The following is a 22,098-nucleotide window of genomic DNA, read 5'->3' as shown; positions in this document are numbered from 1 at the left end:
TGGTGTGCTGGCCTTTATCAATCGAGGGATTTGAGTTTAGGAGTCCGGGGATAATGATGCAGCTATATAAGACCCTCGTCAGACCACACTTGGAGTACTGTGCTCAGTTCTGGTCGCCTCATTACAGGAAGGATGTGGAAAAGATTGAAAGGGTGCAGAGGAGATTTACAAGGATGTTGCCTGGATTGAGTGGCATGCCTTATGAGGATAGGCTGAGGGAGCTCGGTCTTTTCTCCTTGGAGAGACGTAGGATGAGAGGAGACCTAATAGAGGTGTATAAGTTGTTGAGAGGCATAGATTGGGTGGACTCTCAGAGGCTTTTTCCCAGGGTGGAAATGGCTGCTATGAGAAGACATAGGTTTAAGGTGCTGGGGGGTAGGTACAGGGGAAATGTTAGGGGGAAGTTTTTCACACAGAGGGTGGTGGGTGAGTGGAATCAGCTGCTGTCAGTGGTGGTGGAGGCAAACTCAATAGGGTCTTTTAAGAGACTCCTGGATGAGTACATGGGACCTAATAGGATGGAGGGTTATAGGTAGGCCTAAAAGGTAGGGATATGTTCGGCGCAACTTGTGGGGCCGAAGGGCCTGTTTTGTGCTGTCGTTTTCTATGTTTCTAAACGTGACAAGATACAGTTCTTAACTGCTAATCTATCTCTATTAGTTCCAATTCAAGCATTATTCCTCATGGACTTAAATTCTTCTTCAAAATCAGTTTGTAAACAGCGCAGGCTTACCGGTATGTGGGCAGCCACTCCTCAAGCCTCCAGAATACGTCTGGAGAGAGAGACCTATTTTACTGAACAAGTCACAAATAGCAGACTCCAGAGAGAGGGAGAGAATGACCTCTTGCTTCTTTCAGAACCAAGCAGAAAACAGTTTTTCCCTGTAAACTTGACTCCTCCCATTCACACATGACTTTTAACGATCAAACTAATTAAACGTAGGATGAGAGGAGACCTAATAGACGTTTTTTACACAGAGGGTGGTGGGGGCCTGGAATGCGCTGCCAAGTAGGGTGGTGGAGGCAGGCACGCTGACATCGTTTAAGACTTACCTGGATAGTCACATGAGCAGCCTGGGAATGGAGGGATACAAACGATTGGTCTAGTTGGACCAAGGAGCGGCACAGGCTTGGAGGGCCAAAGGGCCTGTTTCCTGGGCTGTACTGTTCTTTGTTCTTTGTTCTTTGAAACCCGAGGGGAAAAACCAAAAATAAACAAAAATGCATGAACTCAGATTAAAACAAAATCCATCAGCGAAAATCGATTATTTTCCTGCATTCTCAGCAGACAAATAGGCACCGTGTGTACAGAGCTGAATTCTAAACATACCCCTCACAAGAAACATGATGAAAATACATTTCTTAAAGGCACAGTATCGTCACAATCTTCCCAGTACTTCATCACAGGGTTATATGCATGTGTGCTGTCTTGTTCAAGTTTACTGTACGTTTTGCTACAGTTCAGAAGGGCGTGGTCTGCAAATTGCACACAACCTTCGTGGCAGCCCTATATTGAGAAGGTAAAGTTTAAAATCGTGACGAGAAATTGAACCATGTTTCTCGTTTAAAAATGAAAGCAAAAAGCTGTGGATGCTGGAGGCCTGCAGTAAACATTGAAAATGATGTGCATGCACAGCAAGTCAGGCATCATCTGTAGAGACACAAAGAGTTAATGGCCTGATTTTAACCCGTGCAAAACTCATCCACTTGCATGGAGTTAAAATCAGGCCCAGCGTCTCGGGTTGAATGGGAGAAGTTACGCCGGCAGGTTGTGGATTAGAAGTGAGCAGCGTTTCTGCTCACTCCTGTAGTAAGCAGCAACAAATTTTAATAGAACAACAACTTGTATTTATTTTATTTAAACATTCAAGGCACTTCACAGGAGCATGACACCCAGCGACACGGGGGGATAATTGATCAGACAATTAGCAGCATGGACAATGAAGTTTGAGTGTCTTAAAGCGGGGAAACAATGCAGAGGGAATTCCGGGGTCTTGGGAGGGAATTCCGGATCTCGGGAGGGAATTCCAGAGCTTAGGGCCCAGGCAGCTGAAAGCAGGGCCAACATTGGCGGAGCGATCACAATCGAGGATGCAGAGGAGGGCAGAATCAGAGGAGGGCAGAGATCTCGGAGGGTTGTGGGGCTGGAGGAGATTACAGAGATGGGGAGGGGCAAGACCATGGAGGGATTTGTAAACATAGTTGAGAATTTTAAAATAAAGATGTTGTTTGACCAGGATGCAGCGTAGGTCAGTGAGCACAGGGTGATGGGTGTAGAGGATTCTGTGGGAGTGAGAGTACGGGCAGTTTTGGATGGCCTTCACAGAAGGTAGAGAGTGCATTGGAGTAGTCAAGCCCAGAGGTAACAGTAATAATGACTCTTACGGGAACAGAATTTACCTGAATATGACAGCCTGCCACAAAAAGATGTTAGCCGGAACTCTACCACCTTGCCCGTCCAGAATCGGAGCGGGCGAGGGTCCGACAACGGAAATCTTCATTGACCTTGGGTGGGAATTTTCAGTCTCGCCTGAGCGTGGCCATAAAATCCTGCCCATTAAGTCACATGACCAAAAGCTTGGCCAAAGAGGTCGGGTTAAAGCAATGTCTTAGAAGAGGAAAATGAGGTAGAGAAACTGAGGAAGAAGATTCCAGAACTTAGGCTCACGGCCATCAATGGTGGAGCAGTTAGAATTAGGGATGTGCAGGAGACCAGGATTGGAGGAACGCAGAGACCTGAGTGATACAGAACTGGAGGAGCGAGTTAGGGAGGGTTAGGCCGTGGAAGGACTTGCAAGCAAGGATGAGAATTTTAGAATCAAGACCAGGATTTAGATACCGATCAGCAAGAACAAAGTTTCCTTTCAGTTTGTAGCTGATGTTTTATTCTGATGTGCTTTTTTTAAAAAGGGTGGATCTGTATGAAATGGTGCAGGAATTGAAATAGTCATGTACAACATAACAGGTTTACGGTATCTCTGCCTTAGCCAAGCTCAGTTTAATGTAGCAATCGTTCAGTTGAGATGTGTTTAGCTGAGGCCCTTTCTGCTGTCTCAGGCAGCCACGAGAGATCCCAAGGGAGAATTCGAAAAAGGAAAGGTTAGTTCTCCCTGATGTCTTGGCCAACATTCATCCCTCAGACAACATCACTGAAACAGATTACCTGGTCATTATTGCGATGGCGTTTAATGGAGCCTGGCTGTGTGCATCGCCTGTAGTACAGCAGTGACTACACTCAAAATTTCTTCATTGTTGTAAACTGCTCAAGGTTGCACTGAGGTTGTGAAAGATGCTATATAAATGCAGATCATTCCTCCTTTTCTTTGGTCTGATTGCAGTAGTCTTTCTACCCTGCCATATTCTGGCTCTCGTATCTGAGAGAAACCTTCAATAAGCCACCTTCAGTGGCTTTATCTGCTCCATCCTTAACTTCTAGCGGCAGCTAGCACCATGCTTGTATTTTTACAATTAGTTTTTTGTTAACCTCACAGCTGCCCTTCCCTGAATCTGCCAGTTCTAGATTTCATAGAGCAGCTAAATTGGGTGATGGATTATCGCAGCCAGATCCGGTCCAATCCAGCAAACAGATCCTGCATCTGGAGACCCTTTATCCAAGTTGGACCTCGTGGGTTTAGTCTGCAAAATGCCACAATATTCCTGCCGGCAATTTTTCAGCATCAAACTGCAAAATGTCTGCAGCATCCCTGAATGATCCGCCTGTCTCCTGGCGGACGAGATTTCCTCCGCTACCTATTACAAGTTTCAGGGGGAGATCATTTTGAGTCATTCCAGGGATTGCCCCAAGCTGGGCCACAGCAGCCTAGTGCTGGATTCATTTATCTCCGGAAACAGGCACTGAACAGTAGGGCTCTCTCTCACTTCCTCGCAATGGAACAAGGGGTATCATCTGCTTGTTGTACACAAGGCGCACCACACCACATATCTGGGATAAATGATCTTCTTGCAATCCAAGTGGTTTGTTTCGCTTCGAAGCAAGACCTGGAGAATCCATTCCAAACTGGCTGTTGGATAGCTGGGCTTTTCCTCCATGTGGTGTCCCCCAGCAGCCCAAAGTCCCACCACTGAAAGTTAAAACTCTTTTGACTCGTGCAGTGGCCATATCTTGGGCTGACGGACATTTCCTGAGGTGAGGTAGACGCTGTGCCGCATCGGAGTGAGTGGGGAGAGATTCTCAGTGGCCGAGTGATAGGGTGGAAACCCAAATGACTTATTTTCCCCCCCACGCCCCCATGCACAATGGCGACGTTTGATTCACAGTTGCCTAAGAATTTCGCTGTTCTCTTGTGCTCATTCTTTACACGGGATGGATTAGAAAGACACGTCCCAGTTTATTTTGAATCTGGTGGACTGCATCATGTAATGCAGTAAACTGTGTGTTGCCAGGCAGAATTCTCTCCTAACCGGAAATTGTAATGTTCCCCTAATGTAAATCATCAGTTTACTTCAAGCAGAAGCAATTACTAAGTTATGTGGCACCCCTACCTGTATACTGTATTATTTTATACTTAAATTTATGTTTTGATGCTTTAATTTACATTTAATTGTTGAAGACTAGAAGTAAAAAATAATACTATTCTTTACTTCCTACCTACCATAGAACTATAGAATCCCTACAGTGCAGAAAGAGGCCATTTGGCCCATCGATTCTGCACCAATTCTCCAAAAGAGCACCCCACCCAGGCCCATCCGCCGCCCTATCCCTGTAACCCCACGCATTTCCCATGGCCAATCCACCTAACCTGCCTATCTTGGAACATTAAGGGGCAATTTAACGTAGCCAATCCATCTAACCAGCACGTCTTTCAGACTGTGGGAGGAAACCGGAGCATCTGGCGGAAACCCACGCAGACACGGGGAGGACGTGTAAACTCCGCACAGGCAGTGACCCTGGCGCTGTGAGGCTGATGGTAGTCATGATGTGGAGATGCCGGCATTGGACTGGGGTGAACACAGTAACAGTTTTAACAACACCAGGTTAAAGTCCAACAGGTTTATTTGGTAGTAAATACCATTAGCTTTCGGAGCACTGCTCCTTCGTCAGATGGAGTGGTGCGAGCAGATATCCACTCCATCTGACGAAGGAGCAGCGCTCCGAAAGCTAATGGTATTTGCTACCAAATAAACCTGTTGGACTTTAACCTGGTGTTAAAACTGTTGCTGTGAGGCAGCAGTGCTAACCACTGTGCTGCCCAACATTTGTTCGTGCTGCAAGTGGTGAACTGTATTCCGTGGTAGATGGAACTCTTGGTTAACCGGTATTTTTGATGAACTACCCATTCCCTATGCAGGCCTGATAATATAGATTTAACTGAGGAACATTTTGGGATGGTAGCTGCCAAACTTCAAATCAGTCCAAAATGCTGCATAGTACAAGCTTCCATTAGGACATATCGAGGAAACCAGCTGTCAGTGAAATGATCTTCTTTGCAATCTGCCAAGTTGAAATTGGTTTTGAATGAAATGCGTTGTTAGCTTTGCTCAGTTCTGTTCATGGGGTTTAAAATAGTCAAAGTCATTATGTAGTACCACATGCATGCACAGCAATAGAGGGAACATGTGTCGATAGAAGCAGGAGGCAGTCATTCATTTCCATCCAGCCCTTAACCTGGATCATGGCTGACCTGTACCCTTGTCTTTATTCCCCCAATAGTCCGGCCTCATCGTGATCTACCCGCCTCAATCTTTAAAACTTCAATTGTCACTCTGGGGACTATCATGAACCATTGTGGAAAAATCTCTGGATTTTACTCCTGAATGCCACTTTGCTCATTTTAAAGCTGCGACCCCATGATGGCGTTATCACTGCAGTTTCTTTATCTCAAGAATCCCTTTAGCATTTTGAAGGTATTGAGCCAGAAACGGTTTCAGATTATTGTTGCTAAGGGCGTTGGAGTGAGTCACTCCTCAGTGATTAGCAGGAGCTGCAGTAAATACAGGTATATGTGCATGCACCTTGATGATTGTTGCTGTTTTCTCCACTCGGTGATGAATTACTCCAAAGTTGCATTATGCCGCTGTTCTGGAATATTCTTGATGCAAAGGAGGTGCATTTAATTCAAAGGGTCTGAATAATTAGAGGCCCCTTCTGGCCGTGAACTCTTCCCTCCCATTTACCACTCTCAGTTGGCACTGTCACTGCTCCAGCTGTTTTATTTATGAGCCTTTTCCAGCAGACTCAACATGAATTGATTGCAGCCTTGGTCGGTGTTAATTATGTATCAAACCCGGGCTGCACTCTGTATATCAAAGAGAGTCATTACTATCACAGCACAATTAACCACGCTGTGATGGGGAATTTCTAATTCACTGTGTCTGCTGAGTGTGAGATTCTCTGCCACAGGCTTTTACCAGCCCCTCTGAAGCAACGAAGGGGTGAACTTCCTCCATCGACAGGAATACAGTATCCTGTCTGGTTGTAATTTTGTTGTGGTTAATTTGTCTGTATGTTTTGCAAATCGAAGTTTAATTTCGAAAGAGCAGAACCCTAGTGACTGTCAGTGGGTGCGTATCGGCTCTGCCCTCTCTCCACTGAAGGAGCAGAGCTCTTTGTACCAGGCTTCTCCATAGATGCTACCATCTGATGAAATGGTTATCTGTTTGTAGTGTACATTAATGACCCGGGGTGAATGTGCGGGGTCTGATCAGTAAGATGACATGAAAATTGGTGTGGTAAATAGCAAGGAGGAAAGCCTTAGATTTTTAAAGTATATTTATTAGTCACAAGTAAGGCTTACATTAACACTGCAATGAAGTTACTGTGAAATTCCCCTAGTCGCCACACTCCGGCGCCTGTTCGGGTCAATGCACCTAACCAACACGACTTTCTGATTAGATTACAGGGTGACATAGATGGGCTGGTCAGATGGGCAGAACAGTGGCAAATGGAATTTAACCCTGAAAAGTATGAAGTGATGCATTTTGAGAGAACTAACAAGGCAAGGGAATACACAATGAATGGAAAGTACAGAGGACAGAGGGATCTTGGGGTGCATGTCCAAAGATACCGGAAGGCAGCAGGACAGTGTGAGGATAAGTTCAGTTGCATAGAAATTTTTAAAAATCAAAGTGTAAAGAGAAGGTTAATGATGAGACTAATTGTTACCATGAAAGGAAGTGACAGAACATGGGAACATCATATTACACCAGGAAATCATTGCAAGCGTAGGGAAAATTAATAATAGGACAAACTTAAAGGCTTTGTACCTGAATGCACAAAGCAAGTTGTAATAAGGAAATAAAAGAAATTTGCAAATGGATATGGCTAGGTTTGGCGAGTGGACCAATGGAATTTAATGTGAATAAGTGTGAGGTTATCCATTTTGGTCGGATGAATAGAAAAGCAACTTATTATCTAAATGGAGTGAAACTTCAAAATGCTTCAGTGCTGAGGGATCTGGGTGACCTCACGCACGAATATCAGAAAGTTAGTATGCAGGTGCAGCAGATAATAAGGAAACCAAATGCAATTTTAGCATTCATTGATAATGAAATTAAGTATAAAAATAGGGAAGTGCTGTTGCAACTGTATAGGGCATTGCTGAGACCACATTTGGAGTACTGCGCACAGTCTTGCTCCCTTTACTTGAGGAAGAATGTAACTGTATTTGAGGTGGTTCAAAGGAGGTTCCCTAGATTGAATCCAGGAGTTTAGAAGAATGCGAAGTGACCTCATTGAGACATTTCGGATTCTCAGGGGGTTTGACAGGGTGGATGCTGAGAGGTTGTTTCCTCTTGTGGGAGAGTCTAGGACCAGAGGGCATAATCTCAGAGTAAGGAGGTCACGATTTAAGGCAGATGAGGAGGAATTTCTTCACTCAGAGGGTAGTGAATCTGTGGAATTCTTTACCGGAGAGGGCTGTAGAGACTGGGTCGTTAAGTATGTTCAAGGCTGAGATAGACAGATTTTTAATCAGTAAGGGAATCAAGAGTTATGGGGATAAGGCAGGAAAGTGGAGTTGAGGATTGTTATTTCAGATCAGTCACGATCTCATTGAATGGCGGAGCAGACTCGATGGGCCGAATGGCCTACTTCTGCTCCTACGTCTTATGGTCTCACCAATTTAATTTTGGGCGGTAACCTTGATTTATTTTCAGCCCTCACTTGCCGGAAGCACTCAGCACTGACTGAAGATTGAATCTGGGCCTTCCATGTTGTACCTCTTGGTGTTCTTACTCATTGAACCGCGAGGGATAGTTTCTTAAACTTCTGGCATTGGGTTTTTTTTAATCATAGAATCATACAGCACAAAAGGGGCCCATTTGACCCAATGCCCCTGTGCCAGCTGTTGGAAAGAGCTGCCCAATTAATTTCATTCCCCATCGCACTTTTCCCATACTCCTGCCAAGCATTTATGTAAATCCATTTTGAAAGTTATTGCTGACTCTCTGTCATGCTGGTGGTTTTTATGTTTGCATTACTGATTAAAGTAATGTTATCCTACACTTGCAACTTGAAGATGGTCATTTAGAGTTATTTTACCTCAGTAGGGTAACGCCCTTCAACTGCGTGACACATGTTTGTTGTTAGCATTTTCTGATTTTGGTTCATCCTTGCTTTCCCACAGTTGCCTATTGCCAGCTTTCTGTAGTTTCCTCAGAACATCCTCCCCACCCATTTGAACCCTGCATTAATCAGGTGGCTGACAGGCCTGATGGTGTGTCTGTGTCTGCCAGATTCCCCCCCTCCCACTAAAGGTGGCTATGGCCTGCCACAGCTAAACACGTTGAACAGCATCTTCCCAGGCCATTGGTGGCAGGTTTGGGGTTTGATTTGATTTATTATTGTCACATGAATTAGTAAAGTGAAAAGTATTGTTTCTTGTGCGCTATACAGACAAAGCATACCGTTCATAGAGAAGGAAAGGAGAGAGTGCAGAATGTAGTGTTACAGTCATAGCTAGGGTGTAGAGAAAGATCAACTTAATGCGAGGTCGGTCCATTCAAAAGTCTGACAGCAGCAGGGAAGAAGCTGTTCTTGAGTCGGTTGGTACATGATCTCAGACTTTTGTATCTTTTTCCCGACAGAAGAATGTGGAAGAGAGTCGGTCCAGGGTGTGTGGGGTCTTGATAATGCTGGCTGCTTTTCCGAGGCAGCAGCAAGTGTAGACGGTATCGATGGATGGGAGGCTGGTTTGCGCAATGGACTGGGTTTCGTTCAGAAATGTTTGTAGCTTCTTGCAAATTAATTTCCTTTGCCCACCCGTTATGGATCTACAGTCAACGCAGCTCAAAGCGAGATCAAACCCAAGACTCAGCTCCAAACTGTACCCGAAGTGGAACTATAAAACCCCAAAAATGGAAATATCTTCCAGTTCTGCTCCACACCTGTCAGAGCAGGAGCCATACCAAACTGTGATACATCCGGAAAGGATGCTTTCTATGGTGCACCTACAAAAATTGGTGAGAGTTGTAGCGGACATGCCGAATTTCCTTAGCCTCCTGAGAAAGTGGAGAGGCGTCTCGGAAATTGACATTGGATAGGGATCCCAACATGAACTTGATCTCTTCCGGCTTTGCCTGGGGTGGGTTTGAAGGCAAGATCCTCTAGGACCTGTTGGTTAGGTAATTAATTAGTTGTTGAATTTAAGTCAGTCATGAGGTGCTTTAAGGTCTGAATCCTGGATTTCCAGCCACACAACCTGTTTGCCAAGCTGTCAGCATCTCTCCACAGTCACCATCCACCTTGGCTGAGAGTCTGGGGCAGGGGCTTTCCACTTCACATACTCTCGATGCAGCAACAGCAGCAGCAGGTGCCCTCTCCATAACCCTCGATGGGGCAGGAGAAATAGGCATTGGGATACAACTGGAAGTAGGTGAGAAACAGGATTTACAGGCAGAGATCCACATCAAGGTTCACTACACAAGAGTTGGGTAGAGGAGTGACTAACTAACAAGGGACAGAGAGTTGGGATAATTGGGTCATTTTCAGCTTGGCACACTGGAGAAGTATCACCAGGATCAGTGCTGGAACCTCAGCTATTTACAATATATATTCATGACGTGGATTTAGGTACCCTGTTTATTGTCGCCACATTGCTGATGATTCAAAGGTAGGTCGGAAACTAGATTGTGAGGAGGAGACAAAGGGCCAGATCTTTCCCTGGGCTCTGGAAAAGCTGACCTGAGCACTTCTGTGGATCACAAACTACACAGCCAACCCATAAGTGACTTCATGTGCCTTTAATGTCTTTACACGCCAGGTTTGGGTTAACCGTGGCAGGAGGAATGTGGGTGCAGAGGCTCCCTCGGTTCTACAGTGCAGGATCCCAGCTTCCAGCAGGACCCCTAAACCCCACCTCCCTCACCCCCCCACCCACCCCTGTGCCATCCCATGCTCCCTCAGGTTGTTCATGCCATCGCTATATCTCCATGTTATCTCCATAGCCTCTTAGCAGTATGCACCATGTACAGTTCTTGAGTTCCATTCAGTCTCAGTGGCAAATATTTTATATTTATTTGGGGAAAACCCAAAGCTGGATATCCGTTAATCAGTGTAGGAAAACAGATGGTTAGTTTTTTTTCAAGTGTCAAACCAAGCTCTTATTTCAACCAGCCAGGTCATTTAAATCACAGTCAAAAATGTGACAGTGCAGGTTGACAAGACATTTTGGTAGATTTTCCATTGCATTGTGGGACTTTTTCCATTGGGAAAGTACTGTAACGCATGTTTTATTATGTTTTTATTCATTTACGGGATGTGAATGTCGCTGACTAGGCCAGCATTTTTTGCCCATCCCTGATTGTCCTTTAGAAGGTTATGGTGAGCTGCCTTGAACTGCTGCAGTCCCTGAGGTGTAGGCACACCCACAGTGCTGTTAGGGAGGGAGTTCCGGGTTTTGACCCAGAAACGGTGAAGGAATGAGGATATATTTCCAAGTCAGGCTGGTGAGTGACTTGGAGGGAACTTTCAGGTGGTGGTGTTCCCAGGTAATTGCTGCTCTTGTCCTTCTGGATGGCAGTAGTTGTGGGTTTGGAAGGTGCTGCCTGAGGAACCTTTGTGAGTTCCTGAAGTTCATCTTCCAGATGGTGCACACGACTGCTACTGTTCAGCGGTGGTGGAGGAATGAAATATTTGTGGAAGGTGTAGCAATCAAACAGGCTGCTTTGTTCTGGATGGTGTTGAGCTTCTTGAGTGTTGCTGGAGCTGCACTCATCCAGGCAAGTGGAGAGTATTCCATCACACTCCTGACTTGGGCCTTGTGGATGGTGGACAGATTATGAGGAATTAGGAGGTGAGTTACTCGCTGCCACAGGATTCCTAGCCTTTGACCTACTCTGGTAGCCACAGTGTTTATATGTCTAGCTGAGTTCAGTTTCTGGTCAAAGATAACCCCCAGGATTTTGATAGTGGGGGATTCAGCAATGGTAATGCCTTGGGACAGCTTGCCTCACTGCAGCCTCTCTGGTCCCTCAGTGGGATTGCTGTTTGAGCTAGGGACCCAGAGGTAGGGAGCTGCCGTCCCAGCCTGCTCCTCCACTGCTCTGCTTGCTGCAGCCTGAGAAATCCAAGTGCCATTAATCGTTACTAGAATCTGCCAGAGTCCCTTGAAACAGAAACCCATCCTTTGACATCCCACTCTCCCTCCTGGTTGATTGGGGGAACGCAGAGGTGGGAGGTCAATCGATTTACTCTGATAATGAGCAACAGCTAGCAGGGTGGGGGTGTGCAGGGTGGGATGAGGGGAGAAGAGGGGAGAGTGACCAGAGAGATGGATTCCACGTCCAAAAGTACTCCTGTCCTTGTAGAAGGGACTGAAGGGGTCGGAATCTGCCCTTAACCCTCCCTCTTAACTTGCCTTTGTGTGGATGTGCTTCGAGAAGCGGCCTTGTCCCTCTAGCCAATGACTGCTCAGACGCGATACGGGTATTTGAAGCTCCAAGCTTGTGTGTTTTGTGCCTGGAATGAAGCTGATGTCTTGTAGAGTAAGATCATTGAGCCAAGAGCATTGACCAGACTGTGAGAAATACCCACAAATCTTCCATCTTTCCTTTTACCAACATATTAAAAGAAAGCTAAACCTTTTTGAAGGAACTCCCTACTTTACCTTGCGGAGATTTGTAATCATAGAATCCCTACAGTGCAGGAGAAGGCCATTTGGCCCATCAAGTCTGCACAGACAGCAGGTCCACCCAGGTCCCATCCCCATAACCCCACATATTTACCCTCCAAATCCCCTTGACATGAAGGGCAATTTAGCATGGCCAATCAACCTAACCCGCACATCTTTGGATTGTGGGAGGAAACCGGAGCACCCGGAGGAAACCCATGCAGACACGGAGAATGTGCAAACTCCAGACAAACGGTGACCCAAGCCGGGAATTGAACCTGGGCCCCTGATGCTGAGAGGCAGCAGTGCTAACCACTGTGCCACCATGCTGCCTCTAATAAAATTACAACTAACTCCGTTTCTGATTGTGAACTCTGCTTGCACTACTTTCTAATCTGTCTTGTGTAGACTAGTGGACAAGGTGGCAGTGCTCATTCACAGTGTCATTCTATCCTGATTTAGCACCTTGTTTATGAACAGTGGTACATTTATTCAGGGCCATATCTCTTCAGTGTCTGCTGCTTCTTCATTGCCCAGGATGGAGGTCCTGATTTATGGTCGAATCACTCCTCCTTGTGCCGTGCTATCAAACCGTGTGGTTACACTTTCTCTGATAGGGGTACTCCAATGCCACTTTTATGTTAAATGGTACAGACATTCTTTTTGTTTCTTTATCGTGCACGCAGGTTCAAGGAGACCAGGTGTCAAGTGGCACTGACTATTCAGAATACAGCCCTGCTTCAGGAACCACAATGCCAACTGGAGACAAGTCCAGCACTTTGGGTAATGCTCACACCTCTACCATGGGTGCCAGTCAGGGGACAGGAGAGCAGCCTCCTGCCACTTTAGAGGGCAGGTAAGATTGTCACAAAGCTAGCAAGCATTGATCGAGGTCTGCTGTATCAACAAATCATGTTCTCTTTATGCAGAATTGGAAGTGTTTTCTGATATTGCTTTTCCTGCTATGATGGTGCTATATAGTGGGTCTGGGATCTGCATTGAATGTGTAGATTATACATTTACAATGGCCCAGGTCTCCAAATCATCAGACACCGGACGTGCCCCTCGAGATGCTCAGTGGGACCCCACAGGAGGCCCAATGCACTGACTCTGTGGAAACTGCATGGGAGGTTAGAGCTGCCGGTTAGCAGTTCCCCTGCTCCCCAGGACCCTCCCAAAACGTCTTTAAATCCAAGTTAGAGTGGGAGAGCTGACTTCATGTTACCTGACTTAATTAATAGGAAATGTTACAATGAAAAATCCGAGTGTAACTCTGGACTAACTATATCCACTCTGCCCCATCGCTATCCTGTAATGCCCACTCTGCCCCATCCCAACCCTGTAATATCCACTCTGCCCCATCGCTATCCTGTAATACCCACTCTGCCCCATCCCAATCCTGTAATATCCACTCTGCTTCATTCCTATCCTGTAATATCCACTCTGCCCCATCGCTATCCTGTAATATCCCCTCTGCTTCATTCCTATCCTGTAATATCCACTCTCCTTCATCACTATCCTGTAATATCCACTCTGCTTCATCACTATCCTGTAATATCCACTCTGCTTCATTCCTATCCTGTAATATCCACTCTGCTTCATCACTATCCTGTAATATCCACTCTGCTTCATCACTATCTTGTAATATCCACTCTGCCCCATCGCAATCCTGTAAAAAAAAAAGAACTCCTGGAATAAAATACAGAGAGTCATCAATTGATAAATAATGTGATTGATGTTTGAGTGAACATTGATGCATCGGCAAGAAATATACTGAATTTTTATTTATTCTGTCACGCAATAAAGGTGTTGCTGGCTCGACCAGCATTTATTGCCCATCCCTAATTGCCCTTGAGAAGGTGGTGGTGAGCTACCTCCCTGAACCACTGTAACCCATGTGGTGTAGGTACACCCACAGTGCTGTTAGGGAGGGAAGTCCAGGATATTGGCCCAGCTACAGTGAAGGAACGGCGATATGTTTCCAAGTCAGGATGCTGAGTGACTTGGAGAGGAATTTGCAGGTGGTGTTCCCATGTATCTGTCCCTGTACTTTGAGGTAGTAGAGGTTGTGGGTTTGGAAGGTGCTGTCGAAGAAGCCTTGACTGCACGCTGACTGTTCAGTTTTAAGGTGCAATAGAAAAGTCTGATAAGAACATAAGAACATAAGAAATAGGAGCAGGAGTAGGCCATCTGGCCCTTCGAGCCTGCCCCGCCATTCAACAAGATCATGGCTGATCTGAAGCGAATCAGTTCCACTTACCCGCCTGCTCCCCATATCCCCTAATTCCCTTATCGATCAGAAAACTATCTACCCGTGATTTAAACATATTCAATGAGGAAGCCTCCACCACTTCAATGGGCAGAGAATTCCAGAGATTCACTACCCTCTGAGAGAAGAAGTTCCCCCTCAACTCTGTTCTGTACCGGCCCCCCCTTATTTTGAGGCTGTGCCCTCTAGTTCTGGTTTCCCTTCTAAGTGGAAAGAATCTCTCTACCTCTACCCTATCCAGCCCCTTCATTATCTTATATGACTCTATAAGATCACCCCTCATCCTTCTAAACTCCAACGAGTACAGACCCAATCTGTTTAATCTCTCCTCATAAGCTACACCCCTCATCTCCAGTATCAACCTGGTGAACCTTCTCTGCACTCCCTCCAAGGCCAATATATCCTTTCGCAAATAAGGGGACCAAAACTGCAAACAGTACTCCAGTTGCGGCCTCACCAGTGCCTTGTACAGTTGCAGCAAGACCTCCCTGCTTTTATATTCTATCCCCCTCGCGATAAAGGCCAACATTCCATTCGACATTTTGATCACCTGCTGCACCTGCAGACCGATGGGCGTGTTAATCACAGCATCGGAATTCTGCTCAGGAAGAAAGCATTTAAACAATCTATTCTTCACACCCTGCAGGCGTTATAGCCAGTATAGGTAAAGTTCTTGAAGAGAAGGACTCACTGCGTTAGGATTCTCTGATTAAGCTGCTGTACATTACTAAGTGCAGCGTAGCTAAAACATCTGCTATGACGGGATTTGAACCCGGGTCCCCAGAACATTAGCTGAGTTTCTGGATTGATAGTTCAGTGATAATGCCACTAGGCCATTGCCTTCTCTGTATCTACAATATTGAGTGTGTTTTGTTATGTTGCAGCAACCAGCTGTCCTCTGGGATCGCAAATTCACTCACCTCCTCCTCATCACTGGCAGAAATTCTGGAAACCATGAAGCACCCTACGTGAGTGTTTAAATTAACCAGCTTTGCCCTGCCTGTGTGTCTGTGAGACTGGCTGTTGTGTACACTTCAGGGTTTAAAGTTTATTTATTAGTGTCACAAGTAGGCTTACATTAACATTGCAATGAAGTTACTGTGAAAATCCCCTAGTCGCCACACTCCGGCGCCTGTTCGGGTACACTGAGAGAATTTAGCATGGCCAATGCACCTAACCATAAGACATAGGAGCAGAATTAGGTCCATCGAGTCTGCTCCGCCATTCAATCATGGCTGATTTTTTTTCTCATCCCCATTCTCCTGTCTTTTCCCCATAACCCCTGATCCCTTTATCAATCAAGAACCTATCTATCTCTGTCTTAAAGACACTCAGTGACCTGGCCTCCACAGCCTTCTGCGGCAAAGAGTTCCACAGATTCACCACTCTCTGGCTGAAGAAATTCCTCCTCATCTCTGTTTTAAAGGATCGTCCCTTTACCCTGAGGTTGTTCCCTCTGGTTCTAGTTTTTCCTACTAGTGGAAACATCCTCTCCATGTCCGCTCTATCCAGGCCTCGCAGTATCCTGTAAGTTTCAATGAGATCCCCCCTCATTCTTCTAAGCTCCAACGAGGACAGACCCAGAGTCCTCAACCATTCCTCGTACGACAAGCTCTTCATTCCAGGGATCATTCTTGTGAACCTCCTCTGGACCCTTTTCAAGGCCAGCACATCCTTAGATATGGGGTCCAAAACTGCTCACTATAGTCCAAATAGGGTCTGACCAGAGCCTGAGACAGGCTCAGAAGTACATCCCTGCTCTTGTATTCTAGCCCTCTCGACATGAATGCTAACATTGCATTTGCCTTCCGAACTGCCGACTGAACATGCACGTTACCCTTAGGAGAATCTTGAACAATGACTCCCAAGTCCCTTTGTGTTTCTGATTTCCTAAGCATTTTCCCATTTAGAAAATAGTCTGTGCCTCCATTCCTCCTTCCAAAGTGCATAACCTCACACTTTTCCACATTGTATTCCATCTGCCACTTCTTTGCCCACTCTCCTAACCTGTCCAAGTCTTTCTGCAGCCTCCCTGCTTCCCGAATACTACCTGTCCCTCTACATATCTTTGTATCATCTGCAAACTTAACAACAGTGCCTTCAGTTCCTTTCTCCAAATCGTTAATGTATAGTGTGAAAAGCTGTGGTCCCAGCACTGACTCCTGAGGCACACCACTAGTCACCGGCTGCCATCCTGAGAAAGACCCCTTTAACCCCACTTTCTGCTTTTTGCCAGTCAACCAATCCTCTATCCATGCCAGGATCTTACCCTTAACACCATGGGCAGCACTTTCAGACTGTGGGAGGAAACCGGAGCACCTGGAGGAAACCCAAGCAGACACGGGGGGAACATGCAGACTCCGCACAGACAGTGACCCAAGCCAGGAATCGAATCCGGGTCCCTGGCACTGTGAGGCAGCAGTGTTAACCACTGTGCCGCCCTCCTTTCTGTAAAAATTGTATTGTGTTTATTTACCAGATTGTTACGGTAACAAATGTGACCCTGTTAGGTATGGAATTTGGTTCTAAGGTTACAGCAGATAAATGCAAGAGCTTCATTGGCCTTTCCTGATGAGAACAAGGATGAAATAGTTCAGACCCATGAGTGGTTGTTTAGGGTACAGCTCCAGAGGTCCTGTATCTGGGGGTTGGTTTAGCTCAGTTGGCTGGATGGCTGGTCATGCAGAGCAATGCCAACAGGTCGGGTTCAATTCCCGTACCAACTGAGGTTATTCATGAAGGTGGCACAGTGAGTTAGCACTGCTGCCTCACAGATCAGGGACCTGGGTTCAATTCCCAGCTTGGGTCACTGTCTGTGTGGAGTTTGCACATTCTCCCTGCGTCGGCGTGGGTTTCCTCCCACAGTCCGAAAAATGTGCTGGTTACATGCATTGGCCATGCTAAATTCTCCCTCAGTGTACCCGAACAGGCGCCAGAGTGTGGCGACTAGGGGATTTTCACACTAACTTCATTGCAGTGTAAGCCTTACTTGCGACACTAATAAATAAACTTAAACTTAATAAACTTAGGCTCTGCCCTCTGAACCTTGCCCCTAGCCTGAGGTGTGGTGATCCTCAGGTTAAATCACCACCAGTCAGCTCTCCCCCTCAAAGTGGTGAGCAGACATCTGGGACTATGGCGACTTTACCTTTACCACAACACGGAGCAGCCCAGAGTACAACAACTTCAGTATGGAGAATGTCTCGAGCTTCAGAAGGATTGGAAAAAACAAACATTAAACCTAAGAAAAATAGATTTAGGAGTCCAAAGTCCTGGACAAAGATTTGGGGATTAAGGAAATTGGAGGGAATTGTACAGCAGGAGGGAGTGTTGAAACAATATCTGCCCTGTTGCTGTCCCATATGAACATTACTTTGTGCAGCTCCTTGTGTTTGGCAGGAGATGATCGATACCTCAGACATCCCTTTCCAGCTCTCAAGTGACTGTTCCAGAACTCTGAGCACAGTTCTAACAAAGTGGGCCAAGGGTGGTGGGGAGCTAATGTGATTTAAAGAAACTGGGGATTGGATTCTCCAGCTGCGCTCGCCTGAAACCGGAGATTCCCGCCCAACTTCAATGGACCTTCACATGGTCCCCCACCACCCGCTAGGATTCCAGGGACTGGTGGGATGGGAGAATTCCGGCCTGAGTGTTGAATAGTGAGTCCACAAAACTACCAAGTTTAAAGTTTTAAAGTTTATTTCTTAGTGTTACAAGTAGGCTTACATTGACACTGCAGTGAATTTACTGTGAAAATCCACTAGTCGCCACACTCTGGTGCCTATTCGGGTACACTGAGGGAGAATTTATCATGGCCAATGCACCCAACCAGCACTTCTTTCAGACTGTGGGAGGAAACTGGAGCACCCGGAGGAAACCCACGCAGACACGAGGAGAACGTGCAAACTCCACACAGACAGTCACCCAAGCCGGGATTCGAACCCGGGTCCCTGGCGCTGTGAGGCAGCAGTGCTAACCACTGTGCCACAGAGTCAGGTCGAGGATGGTGGAGAGGTCACTTTAAAATACACGATTATTCCATGTATTGTTGAAACGTACAGCATTGTGTTGGGTTGCTTTAACGCTGAAAGTGTGTCTGACCTCAGGCTTTGCTGTTTGTGCAGTCAATTAATAAAATGCCATGTTAATAAGAGTGCTAATTAATAAGATAATGTGCAAACCAGGCTGGAAAGTTATGGGGCGGAATTTTCCCGTCCCGCCCACCACGGGAATCATAGCGGGTGGGACACGGACCATGCGAAGGTCCGTTGACCTCGGGATTTTCCGGTCTTGGAGCGAGCGCGGCTGGAAAATCCCGCCCACAATCTTAAAAAATTTTTTTTAATGGATTAAGAATGAAATGGGGGAAATGTGGTAGTTTCTGTTTGTTCTCCATTCCCAGGACTGGTATTCAGCTACTCCCAGAACAGAGGGGCTTGCACCCCAACTGCTTCATCAGTGCAGAGGTGGTCCACTGGCTTATCAGCAATGTCGAAGGTGTCCAGACTCAGCCCATGGCCATTGACATTATGCAGGTAAGTGCACAGACAACAATTCCTTCTCACCGCTCCTTCGACAGAGTTTGTGAAAGGCCCTGGTTTAGCCACAGCTGTGCAGGTCTACAATTGGCCTCAGTGCCTCCTAGTCTGAGAACATTTCGCCCAGCTCCGCAGTCACTATCCCAAGACAACCTGCGTGTTTGTGTGGCCAGGAGACATGATCAGGCGTGGCTTCGATGCCTTGTCATCCTTGGTCAAGTAGCCAGATTCTCTTATTAAGAATGAGCAGTGGAGCGAAATGGCAAAGGGGGCAAGTTTCACCCACTGAGGTCCTCACAGAAGTTAGCGCCGTGGTGAGGTGGGGGAGGGAATCAAATCATCACCAGAAACTGCACCTTTCCTGAAAACTGCAAGGAGGTGCAAACATCACCAAAGCCAGCGTGTGAACTAGTGTTTGCACTGGAGGAGAAGTGCTCGTTATCAGCAGTGCTAAATAGGCTCGAATGGAGTTGGCAGGCTGAATTTTGAAGTCAAATGAGAAAGTATATAAAACTAGTGATGGTGTGAAATGCCCTGCAAGTTCACACTGATTAAACTGAATTGATATCTTTACAATCCCTCCCTCTTGCTATTTTAGAATTCCTTAATCTTTCACTTTAAAAACCCATATTTTCATCTCACCCACTTTTGTTTCTAATTTTCAAATCCCCTGAGTTTTAACCTACCTGTTTTCTAGAATTGGTTCCTTTGTAACAGTTTTCCAAAAACGTTTGCAAATCTGGACTTTTAAAAAAAAATTATGAGGGTTCTTCGTAAAGTCTCCTGTCCTTGCTGCAGCCACCCCGCTGCCCAGCTCCCTGGAGTTCCAGCTTCTCTGCCGAGGCAGATATTCAGAGGCCCCGGCTCACAGAGCTCAGTCTGCCACTGCCTTTCGTGAGAAACAGCTTCTCCCAAAGACCCAGGCCAGATCTGAAACTCCCGGTGTGAGTGATCCTGTGTGTGTGTCGACGTGTGCATGTATACACGTGTGTATGTGTCGCGTGGGTGTTTACTGCTGAAGCTCTATAAGGCTCTGGTCAGACCCCATTTGGAGTATTGTGAGCAGTTTTGGGCCCTGTATCTAAGGAAGGATGTGCTGGCCTTGGAGTGCAGAGGAGATTCACAAGAATGATCCCAGGAATGAAGGGTTTGTCATACGAGGAGTGGCTGAAGAGTCTGGGTCTGTACTCGATGGAGTTTGGAAGGATGAGGGGGGATCTAATTGAAACTTACAGAATACTGAGAGGCCTAGATAGAGTGGACGTGGAGAGGATGTTTCCACTAGTGGGAGAGACTAGAACTCGAGGGCACAACCTGAGAGTGAAGGGACGCTCCTTTAAAACTGAGATGAGGAGGAATTTCTTCACACAGAGGATGGTGAATCTGTGGAATTCATTGCCACAGAGGGCTGTGGAGGCCAGGTCATTGAGTATCTTTCAGACAGAGATAGATAGGTTCTTAATCAATAGGGGGATCAAGGGTTATGGGAAGAAGGCAGGAGAATGGGGATGAGTATCATATCGGCCATGATTGAATGGTGGAGCAGGTTTGATGGGCCAAATGGTCTAATTCTGCTCATATGTCTTATGGTGTGTGCATGTGCTTTTAAGTTTTAAGTTTATTTATTAGTGTCACAAGTAGGCTTCCTGTGCACGTGTGGGTGTGTGTGTGCATGTGGGTGGGTGTATATGGGTGCGTGTGCATGTGGGTGGGTGTATATGGGTGTGTGCACACATGGGTGGGTGTGTGCACGCGTGTGGGTGGGTGTGTGCGTGTGTGGGTATGCGTATCTACTCCATCCTGCTGACACAGACACTGGCGCCCCATGGGCCTCTGCTGGCTTTGTTGATCTTGGCAGATATTTAAGGACAGGGTTTGTGAACCTGACCATTGCTCTGTGTGCACCTTTCTGCAGAAGATGCTGGATGAGCAACTCATTGTCCATGCTTTTGGGGAGTCAATGCGGGCGTTTGTGTATGGCTTCTACCTGTACAGGCTTGTCACAGACAAAGACACCGAGAAAGGTAAAGTTGTACTTCAGAAAAACAATTTTGGTAACTGGCTTGTTAATGATAAAAGTTGCAATCCTCCAAACTGTTCACATTGCCCCACCCCACATATCATTTTCCAACTTGTGTGCCCTTTCCCCCGACAAGCTGAGAAAGCAGTGGCTGCTGGGAATGTCTTGTGCCCTTCTGTCCTCTGCATGCCATCAGTGAAGGGTCACCGTGAGGCATGGTGGGAGAGCTCAGTAGGCCAAGTGGAGTGTGAGAATTGACGGCTTAGATAGGGCGTGAGGTGCCAGCAGGGAGAGAGCGAGATGTGTTGTTCTCTGGTGTGCTGAAGACACAGGACATTTCAGAATGGGGAGACGCCTGACCTGCCACGTGTCCGCCCTGCTCTCCCGTGGTCCTGGATCCTCTTGGTGAGGGTTGGAGCAAACGTATTTCTGCTGCTGACTTCCTCGGACACACCAATCCTCACCTCTTGACTAGAGGAATTATTCTCTTCCACCCATCACTTGGAGAGGTCCCCCATTGGGCCCCCTTCAGACCCTCCAGCTATACTCCAGGTATCAGAGTGAGAGGCAGCATTCCCAGCGTTCCTCTCTGTGGGTACTGCAGCCTGAACATTTCAAGTGCTGGCCAGCTTTTCTGAAACCTGCTGTGCGGGGTCCCTTTAAGAGAAACCTTTCCACTGACAAAATGGCCACATCACCTCGCTCGCCCTCCCATAATGACTGGGAAGCTGAGTAGCTGTTAATCCCTTTGAGTGACTCTGCACAGCATGTATTTTCTGTCGTGTTTCCAACATTACAATAGTGAGCGGGATTTTCCAACCACACGCCCCAAAACCGGAAATTCCCAGCCAAGGTCAGCGGACCTTTAAATGGTCCGTAAAATTTTCTGTCCCACCGCGATGATTCCCGTGGCGGCAGGGCGGGAAAATTCCGCCCAGTGACACTTCTTCCAAAATAGCTGACTGACTGGGATGTCCTGGGGGTTGTGAAGGGCACTATATAAATGTAAGACTTACACCAGGTTATGCATTGACCCACTGAGCCAACTGTAAGGAAATGAAAACAGAATTCTTTTGATAATCAAAGGGTTAATTGTGCTAGTTTTTTTTCTGTGATATGATATCCCCTTTTACCTTTAGAGAAACCAGATCCAAAACCCAGCCAGCAGGAGGGTGCAAGCTGCCTCTTGGTGTTGGAGTGTGC

The 22,098-nt window shown here is 46.6% G+C and overlaps 1 protein-coding gene across 4 annotated transcripts in view; it reads left to right on the top strand.

Annotated features, from left to right (window-relative positions):
- Positions 1-22,098, top strand: part of depdc5 (DEP domain containing 5, GATOR1 subcomplex subunit) — a 192,754-nt gene that overhangs the window by 128,687 nt on the left and 41,969 nt on the right. For all 4 annotated transcript variants that reach the window (XM_078226820.1, XM_078226821.1, XM_078226819.1 and 1 more), the window contains exons 32-35: positions 12,755-12,924; positions 15,222-15,305; positions 18,740-18,872; positions 20,791-20,899. In XM_078226820.1, coding sequence (XP_078082946.1) covers positions 12,755-12,924; positions 15,222-15,305; positions 18,740-18,872; positions 20,791-20,899 — 496 coding nt within the window. The remainder of the gene's footprint in view (positions 1-12,754; positions 12,925-15,221; positions 15,306-18,739; positions 18,873-20,790; positions 20,900-22,098) is intronic.

Source organism: Mustelus asterias, chromosome 13, assembly GCF_964213995.1.
Source record: "Mustelus asterias chromosome 13, sMusAst1.hap1.1, whole genome shotgun sequence".
NCBI classification, from domain to species: Eukaryota; Metazoa; Chordata; class Chondrichthyes; order Carcharhiniformes; family Triakidae; genus Mustelus; species Mustelus asterias.
This window is presented reverse-complemented; position numbering and strand designations above follow the sequence as displayed.